This window comes from Dendrobates tinctorius, unplaced genomic scaffold (genome assembly GCF_039654945.1).
Source record: "Dendrobates tinctorius isolate UK_male_01 unplaced genomic scaffold, ASM3965494v1 ptg000334l, whole genome shotgun sequence".
Lineage (NCBI taxonomy): Eukaryota > Metazoa > Chordata > Amphibia > Anura > Dendrobatidae > Dendrobates > Dendrobates tinctorius.
In genome coordinates this window covers 1,517,134-1,532,480 of record NW_027362000.1, presented here as the reverse complement: position 1 = coordinate 1,532,480, position 15,347 = coordinate 1,517,134, and the positions used below count along the sequence as shown (strand labels likewise).

The window sequence follows — 15,347 nt, the reverse complement described above, 5'->3', positions numbered from 1 at the left end:
TTCCGCCTCAGTGGCAAATCATCACCACCGATGCGAGCCTTCTAGGATGGGGAGCCGTGTTCCATCGGAAAGCGGCCCAAGGACGCTGGAAGCCACAGGAGTCTCTCCTTCCAATCAATCTTTTGGAGATCAGGGCGATTTTCCTGGCCCTTCTTCACTGGCAGCCCCTCCTTTCCGGCAAGCCGGTCCGCATTCAGTCGGACAACGCCACGGCCGTGGCGTACATAAACCATCAGGGGGGTACGCGCAGCAAACAGGTAATGTCAGAAGTGGCCAAGATATTCCGCTGGGCAGAACGTTACGTTCCGACAATCTCCGCCGTCCATATTCCAGGGGTGGAAAATTGGGCAGCCGACTTTCTGAGTCGCCAGGGCCTAGCGTCCGGCGAATGGTCCCTGCACCCCGCGGTTTTCTCTCAGATATGCGACCGTTGGGGCACCCCGGATATCGATCTCATGGCATCTCGGATGAACCACAAGGTGCCGCAGTTCGTAGCCAGGTCCAGGGACCCTCTAGCCGTCGCATGCGACGCACTGGTGACTCCGTGGTCCCAGTTTCAACTTCCGTATCTGTTCCCGCCTCTGGCATTGATCCCTCGGGTGGTCAAAAAGATAAAATCGGAAGGCGTACCAGTGATTCTAGTTGCTCCAGATTGGCCAAGACGGCCTTGGTACGCGGAACTGGTCAACATGCTCGCGGACGTTCCCTGGAGGCTTCCGGACCGTCCAGACCTTCTCTCGCAAGGCCCCCTTTACCACGAGAATTCTCAGTCTCTGAGTTTGACGGCATGGCCATTGAGACCGCAATTCTAAAGGAATCAGGTCTGTCCAGTCAGGTTATTCAAACTATGATCAGAGCCAGGAAACCAGCCTCTTCCCGCATTTACTATAGGTACTGGAAGGCTTTTTTCCGTTGGTGCGATGATAGAAGAGTCTTCCCAATGTCGTTTTCTATCCCGTCTATCCTAGGTTTTCTTCAAGCTGGGTTAGACGCGGGTCTGTCCCTCAGTACGCTCAAGGGCCAGGTTTCCGCTCTCTCTATCCTCTTCCAAAGAGAGCTAGCTTCTCTACCACAGGTCAAGACCTTTCTACAAGGGGTTTCCCACGTGGCTCCCCCTCATCATTCGCCAATAGACCCGTGGGATCTCAACCTCGTTCTTAGCGCGCTCCAGAAGGCGCCGTTCGAGCCTCTCCAGGACATTCCTTTGTCCCTTCTCTCTTGGAAGGTCACCTTTTTGATCGCCATTTCCTCCATCAGAAGAGTTTCTGAATTGGCGGCCTTGTCATGTCGTTCCCCTTACCTCATTCTCCATCAGGACAAAGCCGTCCTCAGGCCCGTTCCTTCTTTTCTTCCAAAGGTGGTTTCCGCTTTCCATATCAATGAGGATATCGTCCTTCCTTCTTTTTGTCCGGCTCCATCTCATCCTCTTGAGAAGTCTCTCCACAAACTGGACGTAGTTAGAGCCCTGCGTGTCTATCTTGCCAGGACCTCCTCCTTCCGTCTGTCCGATTCCTTGCTAATCATCTCTGAAGGTCGCCAGAAGGGCCTTCCGGCTTCCAAATCCACGATCGCTCGCTGGATTCGTTCTACCATTCTGGAAGCGTATCGTCTTCAGGAAAAGCGGCCCCCTCCGGGAGTAAGAGCTCATTCCACCCGGGCTGTGGCGACTTCGTGGGCTGCTCGTCACCAGGCCTCGGCCATGCAAATTTGCAAGGCTGCAACCTGGTCATCTTTGCACACCTTCACGAGGTTCTACAGGGTTCATACCCAGGCCTCCTCTGATGCTGTGGTTGGTAGGAAGGTTCTGCAGGCGGCGGTGGCTCACCGGCCGACCTGAGCCTTTCGGTTACTTTCGTTCCTTTTTGCTGTTCCCACCCTTGGGACTGCTTTGGGACGTCCCATGGTATTCTGTGTCCCCCAATAAGGCGATAAAGAAAGATGGATTTTTGGTTCTTACCGTAAAATCTCTTTCTTGGAGCCTTCATTGGGGGACACAGCACCCTCCCTGTTTCAGTTGTACCGTGTTGGGTCTTAGAGTCCCCTATTGGGTTGGTACATATGGTTCGAGTTTTTTCTCGTTGCTTCTCCTACTGCTTTTTCACCAACTGAGGTGCTTGGTGCCTGTCGGTGGGTGTATACTGCCGGGGAGGAGCTAATTTTATTGTTTTTGCATAGTGTCAGCCTCCTAGCAGCAGCAGCATACACCCATGGTATTCTGTGTCCCCCAATGAAGGCTCCAAGAAAGAGATTTTACGGTAAGAACCAAAAATCCATCTTTTCTCAGTCCGATCCGAGCGAAGGGGAAAAAAAATTGTGTCAAGGTTTTTTTTTTGTTTTTTTTTTACAATGTTTGTTGTAAGGGTGAAGCAGGGGGAGTTTCAATGGATTGAGTCGTTCACATACCAATTAACTTTACCTTTATAAATCAACAATGTTTTTGGTTGCAAAACATTTTTTCTATACTTTTTTTTATAAATATTTTTTACAAGTTTAATTGCATCGTTCTGTGTCATCTTAGTATGGGACACATGCACTGCAAAATATTAGACCTGTCATACTAACGGAAGCATGTTAGACCATGCTTATGGCAGGGCCTAACAGGCTGCCGTAGTTGGGTGACCCTGCGGCCATTACTTCACTGATCCTCACAGTGAGGGTCCCCAGATGTCAGACCACTCCCAGTGTTAAAGTCATGGTGCATTCTAGCAATAGCCCATCATTCGAGTAGTCTTTTCGAGAGGTTTCATTGTACCAGGTCGGAAGAGCTAAGACAGTGGGATAACGACCTAAATATATATAATATTCAAAGCAAAAACACCACAAATACAAACAAATTACTGTTTATTAGTTTCTTCTCAAGTATGGAATAAAAAAAAAAAAAAAAAAAAAAAAAAAAAAAAAAAAAAAGGTTTCTGAAGACCCAGCCTTATCCGGCCGCCATCTTCATCCCTCCCACCAGCACACACACTTTCTCTGATAAAGGGTTTATATATATATATATATATATATATATATATATATATATATATATATATATATATATATATATATATATATATAAAAAAAAAACGAGTCTAATAACCCAGAAGTAACGTTAATTAAATTAAAAGTCAAACGAGCCAACAAAATCTAAATCAGAAAGTATTTAATTACACAATTCCAGGCACATCAGTGCTTAGTGCTAGATCAATGTAAAATTATAAGAGCCTGCTTATTTACATTTTACTTAGAACGCGCATTCTAGTTACGCTTCATGGCTACAACAGCTTGCAGTGTATTAAAAAAAAAAAATCCTTTTTTTATGTTACCGTCCTACGAGCACCCCCCCGCCCCCAAAAAAACTGAAAAAAAAAAAAGCATATTTTAACAGGTTTACACAATGTTTTCAGAAAGTCTCCAAAAACAAGAGGTATATATTGTACAGTCTAGAAAAAGTTTTGGTTTTCTTTCCCCCCCCCCCCCCCCATCAAATGATATACAGTATGGCACCTCTGAAGAGAGGAGTTGGTCGTCGCTCGGGCAATGCAGAAGCAAACTTGTGGTGATCGTCGGTCGATCGCAGGGATTGTAAACATCTCCTATAAAGTTCATGTTGGGTACGAGGTAAAGTTCATAGAGCTAATGATGGGAGGAGGGAAATCAGAGCTGCCAGTGGACGTTTGTCCGGTGAATCCAGGATCAGCATTACACCTTCCCCAGGCTGGCTTCATTTGCCTTTAGTACTGCGACCGCATCCTTTACTGCATGATAGATCACGTTCTTCACCTGCAGGGAGAAAGCAGACACGATTATACAAGAAGTACGCCAAGACCAGCAATACACACAAGGTAGTGCCGAACGCTCGCTCGTAGCACTTAAAGGGAATACACTTATTTCACTGCCAATCATAAAATCAATGAAATCCTGGGCTGGCACTGAACCTCCGATTGAACTGCTGTGCCCAACAGCGGTGATGGGCCTGCAGCCTTCGTTAGACGTGGTCACGTTGCTGCTAGAAGACACAGGAAGGCGATTGGCAAACATCTCTGATCCAGGAAATAAGCATGCACTGCCTTTATTTTATGCTAGCAGTGGAGCATGGACAACCCCCTTTAACTGAAACCTACATTACTGTTACCTTCGGTCTGTAAGTGGCAAAGAATAGACATCTGGCCAACCACCCAGGATACACAATCTCATTTTTACATTGAATTTTAGGCAAAAATAGTGATGGGGGAATAAAAATAAATAACAAAAACTGGCACAACTGATAGAGCAGGATTTGCAATGATGAAGACCCCGCATGGAGGCTGGTTACCTGAAGCTTGTCCTCGTGGTTTGTGTGTGTATGGGAGAGATAGCGGAATTCCTGAGTCAGCCAAAAACAATGCTTCACGTGCTCCGGAGATACAAAATCCTCGGCCACCTTTATGCAGCTGTACAAGTTGTGAACCTGAGAAGAGATTGGGATGAGCGCACGATTGTCAGGGAGCGTGATGACAGAGCGGCGTGTGACATAAGCCTGTACCATACTTGTACCTGATGGGGGGCTCCCGCTGGAATGAAGACGGCATCTCCCAAAAACTGTACAATGGCCCACCCCTGAACCCCATGTTCCTGGAGCAGCCTCTTCCTCAATATACTGTCCAGATACCAACTCTGATCGTGGATGGGATCGTGATCTGCTGGGTTCTCCTGGCCTTGTTCTTCTGACACCTAAAGAGGACGGCAACACACAGTTGGCTCAGCAGTTAGCACTGTGCAGAGCACGGTGGATCAGTGGTTAGCACTATTGCTTTGCAGCGCTGGGGTCCTGGATCAAACCCCACCAAGGACAACATCTGCAAGGAGTTTGTGTGTTCTCCCCGTGTTTGTGTGGGTTTCCTCCCACGCTCCAAAGACAGGATAGGGACTGTAGATTGTGAGCCCCAATGGGGACAGGGATAATAATGTCTGTAAACGCTGTGGAATTAATAGTACTCTATAAAATAAAACTCCTCACTTTTCAGTCTCCCTTTTATCTTCAGAATTATGGGAATGAATATGATATTGTTATAACAGTGAAGAAAAACTATTTTAATTGCACCCCCCTCACTATGCTGCAGAATAGCCTGCGTACATGGATGATGATCATTCCAGTACAGAACTACACCAAGCAGGTGTAGTAGAACAAGCGTCGGGTGGTAGCAGCGGATAGTTGGTCTCTATTAGGGGGTCATATGTGTTCTGCCTCATTCAGACAACCATGTATATTGCTCTGATCTTGGCCTTTAATGTGTGGTCTGGCCGTGGCTCTCCCGACCAAAGTGAAGCTAGTGGTCGTTCTCTGATTGCCCGTCCGTGCAATGAGGTCTATGAGGCCCGTCAGTGCAAGATTGGTATATTTGGGTGTGTAGGGAGTCGGGAATTTAGGCAGAATTTTCCGCACCTTTTTCAAGAACTGTCGGATTTTCTCCGTGTCCTTGGCTGCATAGATATGCCACAGAGCACCCGCCTTCTCCCGAAACTCCACAAATCGCTTCACGGTCAATTCATCCGCATCTCCATCTTGTATCGTTCGGAGCACTTCTGTTAAATAGAAAACAGCAGGAACGATTAACATTTCATGTGACGAAATACAAAAAAAATAATGTTTTGCATAAACTAAACAGGAATTCTAACCTTGCTCCTGATCGCCCTCATCCTGCGGGATTCCTACATAGACCATCACGTTGGCAGCATCGGATACATCCAGGTGGAGGTTGGTTGTACCATATTTCCGGTCCTCTGGTGTAATTAAACCTGTTTTGTTTTTTTTTTTTTAAATAAAGGCATATCGTTAATACCAAGATGGACGATCCATTATAACATTCTTATCTCTGGTCTAACATCCCCGATTCATCCAAATAAAGAAAAAAAAAAAAAAAGTCAAATCCAAACGCTAATAAAGTAGAAGCCGTCTACTAAAACCCGAATTACTTACCGTAAGCGTTGTACATTTTAGGTCCCAAATCAGGGCGGACGAAGTAAGGAGGTAGCCGGGCGGCCAGATTTAGCTTTCCTTCCCTCCTGGTGTACTCGGGCAGTGGAATATTCTTCATTAAATCATCAAACCTGTAATAGGGAATGATGAGGTCACTGCACGCACTTTATCTAATGTTGGGGTCCACCTATACCTTACACCAGCGTTCCCCAAGCTTTATAAAGTGGAAAGCATACCGTGACAGCATCATGTCTCTGAAGTCTTCACCCGGAGGCCAGTCCTTCAGTTTTAGAACCATGGGGTCTCCAGAATCATTTTTAAGGCGTTCTGAAACACAAGGTTTCATTTTTCTTTACGGTCAGCTATTCCCCAGCCGTAAAAACACACATCACAACTCTCATTTATCTAAACTATGGTTTGTCAAATAAGAAACCATACGTACTGGATATGTCTTCAAAGCCATCCCAGAATTCACCGACGCTTGCTCCCGTGATGATGTCGTTGGTCCTACAGTTCACCAGGTCCGCTTCCTGCTCCCCAAATTCATCCCTGAAGGATTGGGGTCTCCAGAGATCGGTATTCAATCTAGTGTGCACTCCAGACACCATGACCGGCTGGAAGAGAGACGAGATAATGCACAGGTAAAGCCTCGCACAATGGCTGCTTGCATAAGATGGCGAGTGTGCAGTCAGGATCAGAGTGAGATGATAGACTACAAAGTCCATGGACCGGACAACGCACCTGCCCTTGTTTCCAACATTCGCGGAAGACGTTCCAGTTGCTCTTGTTAGTGGGATCTTGTAGACACAGCAGCCTGTTGTCGCAGAGCCAGTAGTGCGGCGTGTTGAATCCCATCAGACTGGGTTGAATGGCGAGACCATGCGGCTTCCTTTCTGGATCAGTCATGGGCTTGGTTTGAACCAAAGACGCAAATATGTCGTCGAGCAATTTAGGCGTGCTCTTCTCACCGCCCTCAGGCTGCAGACAAAAAACAAAAATGGCTTTTACAGTAATATTCAAATCTGTGTTTGCGACTTGAGGCTGTGCAAAAGGAGGAGATCCAGAATTGTCTACCATCTAGTTATGTTCCAAGATTCCTTATAGAAACCCACGTCAGATTATATTCTTACATGGCTGCTCGGTAATACAAGAAACCTCTTGTGGACAAGTGGAGTAATGATACTGAGGGGAAGGGTTGTATCTTTGTGTCATTTTTTCTGGCTTGTATCATTGGAAGGGACACAGAAAACTGGAGGCGAGTAAATGGGTTTAGGAGTACGATGCCATTAAAACCTCTCACTCCTTCACCCTCCTCCGCTGCAAGGTCCTTGGAGGCGCAGCAAGGTCCGTGGAGGCTCTGCAAGCTGCAAGGTTCTTCATCTACAGCTCCTCTACTTGTCTGGAAGTCTCCCTCATCTTTTTCTTCCCCGGCCAATAAGAAATTTAGTCCCATTCAACCTCAATGTACCTTCTTGACTAGGACACCCATGTTTCTTTTTTGTCCCCATGCCTTTTACTTCCCCGAATCTTTGAGTCAGCACCCCAGCATGGGACTGCTCTTCAGTGGGCATCATTTTCAGGAGTGGTGTCATGTGCCCTTGCCACGAATCTAATTGAAGAGACAGACTATGGAGGAATACTCCATGCCCAATCACCTCATCTTTAGGGAGCCCCCAATTAACTCCTAATGTCAGTGATTGGACACACACAGGGGCTCACCTTTACGCTGGTGGAGGAATTGAGGAGGTTCCTTAAGAATCCAGAACTGTTGCTGCTCATTGGGGACAATATGGAGCTGCTGAACGGCTGCAGTGCGGAGGCCGGCTTTCCAAAACTAGCGAAAGAGGGTAGTGCTTTATTTTCCGTTTTCAACGTGGATGTGAAGAGGTTATCTGGAGGCAGATGATAGAAGACACACGTGAAGACAATCAGGCGTGTAACCGAGCAGGTACGGCGGTACTCCAGGGGAGAACCTGTGCCGTCACACTCACCTTTGTTTTCCTTGTTCACGTTTGTGTTTGGAAGATTTGTCAGCCAACTTAAAGGCCCAGAGAGTGAAGATGAAGGCGTTTTACTACTAGCCGATAACAAATCCTGTGCGGGACTCTTGCTAGGGGGAGGGGATCCATTTGTGAGTTCAGAGCAAGAACTCTGTAACGAGAATAGTACAGTCATGAACACAACCTCCTTTCTCCTAAAGCCCCCAACGCAGCCTACAGTCAGAAGCACACACCTGCTTCGGCTCTTCCTTCACCACCGGTTTAGGTAAAGGCTTCTGGTGCTTGCTTGAGCAGGGACAATTGGACTTTATGCCCCACTTGCCCCTTACAGAGTGGACAACATCTCCGACATCGTACAGAGCTGGAAAAGAGGAAGGATTAGTCACAGACCGAAGACCTGCTCGTAATTACCTGTATTCCCCATAAAAATGCTAGAGGATCTACTCTGAGACCTACACATTGTGACGATCCTCCATTATTCCCCCTGAATATAGACCTACACATTGTGCCCATCCTCCATTATTCCCCGAGTAGTGACCTACACATTGTGCCGATCCTCCATTATTCCCCCTGAATATAGACCTACACATTGTGCCCATCCTCCATTATTCCTCCTGAATAGAGACCTACACATTGTGCCCATCCTCCATTATTCTCCTGAATAGTGACCTACACTAGGGTGATGACTATTTTACAAATTTTGCAAAACGAAAATGAAACCCCTTACATTGGTGGAACAATTCCATACAAATGACATTAGTATCATCAAATTTGTAAAATATTCAAAAAAAGGAGATTTGTGTGTACTCACCGTAAAATCTCTTTCTCTTAGCCTTTAATTGGGGGACACAGAACCTTGGGTGTTATGCTGCTGTCCACTAGGAGGCGACACTATGCATAATCTGAAAAAGATTAACTTTGGCTCCTCCTCTGCAGTATACACCCCTGGACGGCGTCAGCCTTCTCCAGTTTTGTGCCAAAGCATAAGGAGGAACGTAACCAAATAACATAACCATGCCTGTAAGAAGGCTACTATGTACGAGCTCAAAGAACAATATGAGAACTCAACAGGAAACAACGGCCCGTAAGGGCAACAGGGTGGGAGCTGTGTCCCCCAATTAAAGGCTAAGAGAAAGAGATTTTACGGTGAGTACACAAAAATCTCCTTTACTCTGTCGCCTAATTGGGGGACACAGAACCTTGGGACGTCCCAAAGCAGTCCCTGGGTGGGAAGCAGTGGACGAATATTGTGCTGACAGTCCCTTAGACTTGGGGTACTGCCGCCTGCAGAACCAGTCTACCCAGGCTCGCATCCGCTGAGGACTGGGTATGAACACTGTAGTGTTTCGTAAACGTGTGTAGGCTAGTCCAAGTGGCCGCCTTGCACACTTGTTGTGCCGAAGCCTGATGCCGAATGGCCCAGGAGGCCCCTACTGCCCGTGTAGAGTGTGCCATGATACCGGCCGGAAGAGGGGAACTGTTAAGTCGGTAGGCCTCATGTATGGTGGACCTGATCCACCTGGCAAGGGTAGCCTTGGAAGCCGGCAACCCCTTGCGACTACCTTCCGGAAGAATGAAGAGGGAATCAGATTTCCGGAAAGGTGCAGTCCTGGACACGTAAATTCGCAATGCTCTGACGAGGTCAAGCGTATGCAGAGCCTTCTCCACTCTATGAACCGGAACCGGGCAAAGGGAAGGCAGTGAAATCTCTTCATTAAGGTGAAAGTTGGACACAACCTTCGGAAGGAAGGATGGTACCGTGCGGAGAACCACCTTGTCCTGGTGAAAGGCTAGGAAAGGCCGTCTGCAGGAAAGTGCTGACAATTCCGACACTCTGCGTAACGAGGTGATCGCCACTAGAAAAACCACTTTCTGAGACAGAATGGAGAGTGGAACTCCTCTAAGAGGTTCGAAGGGTGGAGCTTGCAATGCTGTCAGGACCAGATTGAGGTCCCACGTATCCAGCGGACGTTTGTAGGGAGGAACCAATCGGGAAACTCCCTGGATGAAAGTCCTTACTTGCGGTTTAATAGCAATGCGCTTTTGAAAAAGGACTGAAAGCGCCGACACCTGACTCTTAAGCGAACTTAAGGATAGCTTGGCATCTAGGCCCGATTGAAGGAAACCTAGTACCTTCGGGAGGGAATAAGGGAGTGGGACTTGTCCATGAGATTCGCACCAAGAAAAGAAAGCTCTCCAGGTACGATAATAGAGCTTGGCGGAGGCAGGCTTCCTTGCTCTGATCATAGTTGTAATGACTGCCGGTGAAAAACCTGCCTGGGTTAGAATCCAGGTTTCAAGGGCCATGCCGTCAAATTGAGAGCCCCTGAATTCTGGTGGAAGAACGGACCTTGAGACAGAAGGTCGTGACGGTCGGGTAGACGCCAGGGGGTGTCTGCCGTAAGTTGGACGATGTCGGCGTACCAAGTACGTCTGGGCCAGTCTGGCGCGATGAGGATGGTCGGAACTCCCTCTTGCTTGATCTTCCTCACGACCCTGGCGATTAGGGGGAGGGGTGGAAAAATGTACAGGAGTCGGAACTGGGACCAGTCCTGGACCAGGGCATCCGCTCCGAGCGACCGCGGGTCGTGTGTCCTGGCCATGAAATTGGGAACCTTGGTATTGAGATGGGATGCCATTAGGTCCACATCCGGGGTTCCCCAGCGTTGACAGATCTGGTAAAAAATCTCGGGATGGAGAGACCACTCCCCCGAGTCCATTCCTTGCCTGCTGAGGAAGTCTGCTTCCCAGTTTTCTACACCCGGAATGTGTACCGCAGAAAGTACCGACCTTGTGTCTTCCGCCCAGCGGAGGATATGAGCCACTTCTCTCATCGCCTGGGCGCTGCGGGTCCCGCCTTGGTGGTTCACGTATGCCACAGCCGTGGCATTGTCCGACTGTATCCGTATGTGCGAGGCTGCAAGCAAGTGATGAAAGGCTCTCAGTGCCAAGAGAATGGCCCTGATTTCCAGAACATTGATGGGCAATGTCACTTCCCTCGGTGACCACTTGCCCTGTGCCCTGTGATGTAGGTGCACCACCCCCCAGCCTGTCAGGCTTGCATCGGTAGTCAGGATCTTCCATTGTCTTGAGAGGAATGGCTTCCCTCGTGTAAGCGAGGTTGGTTTGAGCCACCAATGCAGGGACCTCCTGGTTGATGACGTCAACCTGAACTCCCTGTCGAGGGAGAAGGGGTTCCTGTCCCAAGATCTGAGCATGGCTAGTTGAAGGACCCTGAGGTGAAACTGGGCAAATGGCACTGCCTCTATTGCTGCTGCCATCCGGCCGAAGACTCTCATGGCAAACCGGAGAGATCGAGGAGGACTGCGAAGGAGTGTGCGAACTCCCAGACGGATGGCCAGTGTCTTATCCTTGGGAAGGAGCACCAGGCCCCTGGCAGTGTCGAATACCATTCCCAGGAATGTTAGGGAGTCCGAGTTGGGATGGTCGACGATTTCTGTAGGTTGACTAGCCATCCCAGGCGACTCAGAGTGTCTAGAGTGATTGAGACACTGACCTCGCAGTCTTTGAAAGTGGGAGACTTGACGAGGTCGTCGTCCAGGTACGGGACGACTAGGATGCCTCTTGAGTGCAGGACGTCCATGGTGGCCGCCATGACTTTGGTGAACGTTCTTGGAGCCGTGGCGAGTCCGAACGGAAGTGCGACAAACTGGTAGTGGTTTTGGTTGACCGCGAACCTGAGAAACCTTTGGTGGGCAGGAGCAATTGGTATGTGGAGATACGCATCCTGTATGTCTATGGAGGCGAGGTATTCTCCCTGCTCCATGGATGCAATGATGGACCGGAGGGACTCCATGCGGAAATGACGGACCCGTACGTAATTGTTGAGCTGTTTTAGGTCCAGTATGGGTCGGACGCCGCCTCCTTTCTTGGGGACTACGAACAAATTTGAGTAGAATCCTCGGAATCTCTCGTTCGCGGGAACCGGCACCACAACTCCTGATTGAAGGAGAGAGGAAACCGCTTGGTGGAAAACACGAGCCTTTTCTGGTGGTGTTGGAGGAACAGAAAGGAAGAACCGGTTCGGTGGAACGGAAGTGAACTCTATCTTGTATCCGGAAGACACTATTTCCCTGACTCACCTGTCTTCTGTAATAGGCAGCCAGACTTGCTGAAAGAGTAAAAGTCGGCCGCCTACTGGTGGGGTGTCTTCCGGAGGTCTCGAGTCATTATGAAGTGAAGTTCTGAGGTTTTCCTCCCTTGGGTTTCGCTTGGCCTGCTTTCGACTGCCAAGCCCTGTCCGGTCGCTGCTGAGTCCGTGGGTTGTCTCTGCGTGGAGAACGGTTGCGGTTTTGCACTGGGCGCGAAACGGACCAGCCTGAGGAATTCCGAAAGGATCGGAATCGTGTCTGGTTTCTTCGTTTAAACGTGCGTTTCGGTTTTAGTTGAGGGAGAGAGGTACTCTTACCCCCAGTGGCATTGGCTATCATGGTGTCCAACTTTTCGCCGAAAAGTCTTCCAGTAAAATACGGAAGTCGCGTGAGGGAATTCTTTAAGGCCGCATCCGCTTTCCATTCTTGCAGCCAGAGGATGCGTCGGATCGTGATGGCGTTTGATGCTATTCCCGCTACACCTCTGGCGGAATCCAGGGCTGCATGAATCATGTAGTCTGCTACCACTGCCATCTGGACCGCTTGGTCCGAGAGTTCAGGATTTGAAGCCTGAAGACCCTCCTGTAGTTTTTTGGCCCAAGCCAGGATGGCCTTGGATGCCCAAACTGAAGCAAATGCAGGGCCCAGAGAGGCGCCTGCCGCTTCGAAAATAGAACGAGCCATGCGTTCTACTTGCCGGTCTGCTGCGTCCCTGAGGGTTGAGCTATCCGGCAGAGAGAGTAAAGTCTGCGCTGCTAGCCTAGAAACCGGAGGGTCCACTTCAGGTGGATCTGTCCATTGTTTGGTGTCTGTGGGAAAGGGTACTTCGCTTCCAAATATTTGCGATTAGCGAATTTTTTGTCAGGCTGCGCAAACTGTTTGGTAAGTATTTTCTCAAACTCATCGTGATTAGGGAAGACCTTAGGTGGTTTTTGAACACTTTCGAAGCAAATCCTATGTTCTGGGACTTCCGGGGGCGACTCTGGAATTTTTAGCACCCGATGAATGGCAGAAATTATGTCCTCAACTAGCGCTGTATTGCTAGGGGGAGAAGGTACCACGGACCTGACCGTTTCATTATCTGAGTCGGAGTCACAGATGCCCTCCGAATCCTGTGCCTCGCTAAGGTGATCCCTGGAGGGCGACCTGGGGCGGGGGTCTTCTGTGATGGGGGATCCCTGTGGTAAATTGCACTGTCTGTCTGTGGCAGGGGACTGCCCAGGAGACCTGGAATGACGCTGTCTCTCCCTAGAGGGGGACGACCTTGTGCTATAGTACGACTTAGGTGATCGAGACCTGTGGGTCCGCTTACGACTGTGAGAGTCGGAAGCAGCATGTTCCTGAGACAAGCTGTCCGTTTGCTGTGTACCGTCCATAGCCGGGGCCCGACTCTGCAGAGCTTGCAGTAATGTAGCAGTTAGGTTGTCTATGGACTGTGACATAGACTGAGACATCTGAGTTGCCCATTCCGGCGTGGCCTGTGACACTGAAGCGTCAGTAGGGACTCCCTGGGGTTCTGACCCAGAGTTCTGGATGCAGTCCCGGCAGTGCGGATACGTGCTGCCACTAGGGAGCGTGGCTTTGCAGGCTGTGCAGAATGCATAGAAACATTCCTGCCTGGATCTCTTCCTTGAGCCCGGCATAGTGCACAGAGGCTGGCTATAAGGGATCGTACAGGGGTGGCTACGCAGAGGGAACCCACAGAAAGCCTTATAGGAAGTATAGATTCACAGCTGAGTAATGAGAACCCAGCTGTGAGCTTACCCCACCAGTGTGCCCCTAGGTCCAGCGCCGACAGATCCAAGTTCTGTGCCCCCCGGAGACCGCTGTGATGCTCCTCTCCTGGATCTCATCCAGAAAAAATGGCCACCGGGGCTCTGAGGAGAGCTGAAAAGGGCGCGCTGGGCTGTGTAAAAACGCGCCCTTTCTGCCTCAATCCGCCCCTTCTATGACACTCCAGCGTGTCATTTTGGTCATCCGGAGGGCGGGGAAAAGGCGGCGGCTTCGGCTAGGCCGAAGCCGCGGCCTAAATTAGAAGCCTGATGCCCAGGAGGGCTCCAGAGCGGCGCGGTAGTCCGGGGGGGGGGGGGGGGGATTTGTACCAGACCCCCCCAGAGTGGTCGACTGGATAGCGGTGGGGGTAGCGGTTTTTGTATGGGGTGCCCATGAAGCGCTATGGAGCCGCTGCTGTTGCAGAGACAGGGACGCAGAAAAGCCCTGTCTCTGCTGTGCCATCCAGTCTGCACCCTCCTCCGGCCCCAACAGGATCCCTCAGCCAGCCTGGGGTCCCTGGAAGCTGCGAAATGCCGCCTGATCTCCGACCCTACCTGAAGCGTCTCAACCTAATACCCCCTGTGGGGGGATTAGGGAGGGTGCGTCTGTCACCGTCAGGGGGTCTTCATCCTCGCCTCAACCTCAACCCAGACCCCTTAAAGGGGTTGGGGAAGGAGGGGGGTCTCGACCTCGAACCAGGACCCGAGGGACTGGGGAGGGAGCGACATGGGGAAAAAAACCACCTCGACCTCAACCGGGTACCCCTAATAGGGGACCGAGGAGGGAGCCATGCCGGGAGTCTCGCTGGAGACCCACTTTTCTTCATCTGTATTTCTGTGAAAAAAAGGAAAAAAACGGAAGAAAAAAGGTGTGCCTCCTTGCGACACTAAGCAAAAACTGGAGAAGGCTGACGCCGTCCAGGGGTGTATACTGCAGAGGAGGAGCCAAAGTTAATCTTTTTCAGATTATGCATAGTGTCGCCTCCTAGTGGACAGCAGCATAACACCCAAGGTTCTGTGTCCCCCAATTAGGCGACAGAGTAAGTTCCCCCTCTTTTTCATTTCAAAAAAAAGATTTTTCGTGTTTTAATTTAAATCTATAAAGAAAATATCTTTCTAAGTTGTAACAAAAAGTGGTATTTTATTCACATCTAGAACATTCTGGAATATTTAAAAATATTTTGTAATTTAGTATTATCTTTTCATTTTCAGTGCAAAGCTTAAAGTTTTACGATCAAGAAGTGCAGGACAGGTCATTCAGAAAATGTCTTCTAGAAATTCCAGCAACAGTGTAAAGGCAAACAGGTCTATCTGGACGAGGAATCTGTCCTCCTATTCTCAACATAAAAGGGATCCAAGTATTCCATATGTTGAAAAGCTCTCCAATCTCACGCGGATGCAACGAACTGCCAAATTCTTGGAAACTTCAGTTTTCTGTTCAACAGCGAGAAACGGCGAAGGCAGAAGAAGGCGGCAATTAAGTGTTTGAAGGCGCACTGGTTGGTCGAGGAGTCATTAATTG

General features: G+C 49.3%; 1 protein-coding gene across 5 annotated transcripts in view; it reads right to left on the bottom strand.

Moving 5' to 3' along the window:
* Positions 1 to 3,128: 3,128 nt before the first annotated feature.
* The window catches only part of KDM3A (lysine demethylase 3A), a 32,727-nt gene continuing 20,508 nt past the window's right edge, over positions 3,129 to 15,347 (bottom strand). For all 5 annotated transcript variants that reach the window (XM_073562080.1, XM_073562082.1, XM_073562081.1 and 2 more), the window contains 12 exons: positions 8,175 to 8,302; positions 7,933 to 8,092; positions 7,661 to 7,833; positions 6,683 to 6,919; positions 6,384 to 6,555; positions 6,178 to 6,268; positions 5,942 to 6,072; positions 5,641 to 5,760; positions 5,408 to 5,547; positions 4,519 to 4,695; positions 4,298 to 4,432; positions 3,129 to 3,765 (listed from right to left, as the gene is read on the bottom strand). In XM_073562080.1, the coding sequence (XP_073418181.1) occupies positions 3,685 to 3,765; positions 4,298 to 4,432; positions 4,519 to 4,695; positions 5,408 to 5,547; positions 5,641 to 5,760; positions 5,942 to 6,072; positions 6,178 to 6,268; positions 6,384 to 6,555; positions 6,683 to 6,919; positions 7,661 to 7,833; positions 7,933 to 8,092; positions 8,175 to 8,302 (1,745 nt within the window). In that variant the 3' untranslated portion in view covers positions 3,129 to 3,684. The remainder of the gene's footprint in view (positions 3,766 to 4,297; positions 4,433 to 4,518; positions 4,696 to 5,407; positions 5,548 to 5,640; positions 5,761 to 5,941; positions 6,073 to 6,177; positions 6,269 to 6,383; positions 6,556 to 6,682; positions 6,920 to 7,660; positions 7,834 to 7,932; positions 8,093 to 8,174; positions 8,303 to 15,347) is intronic.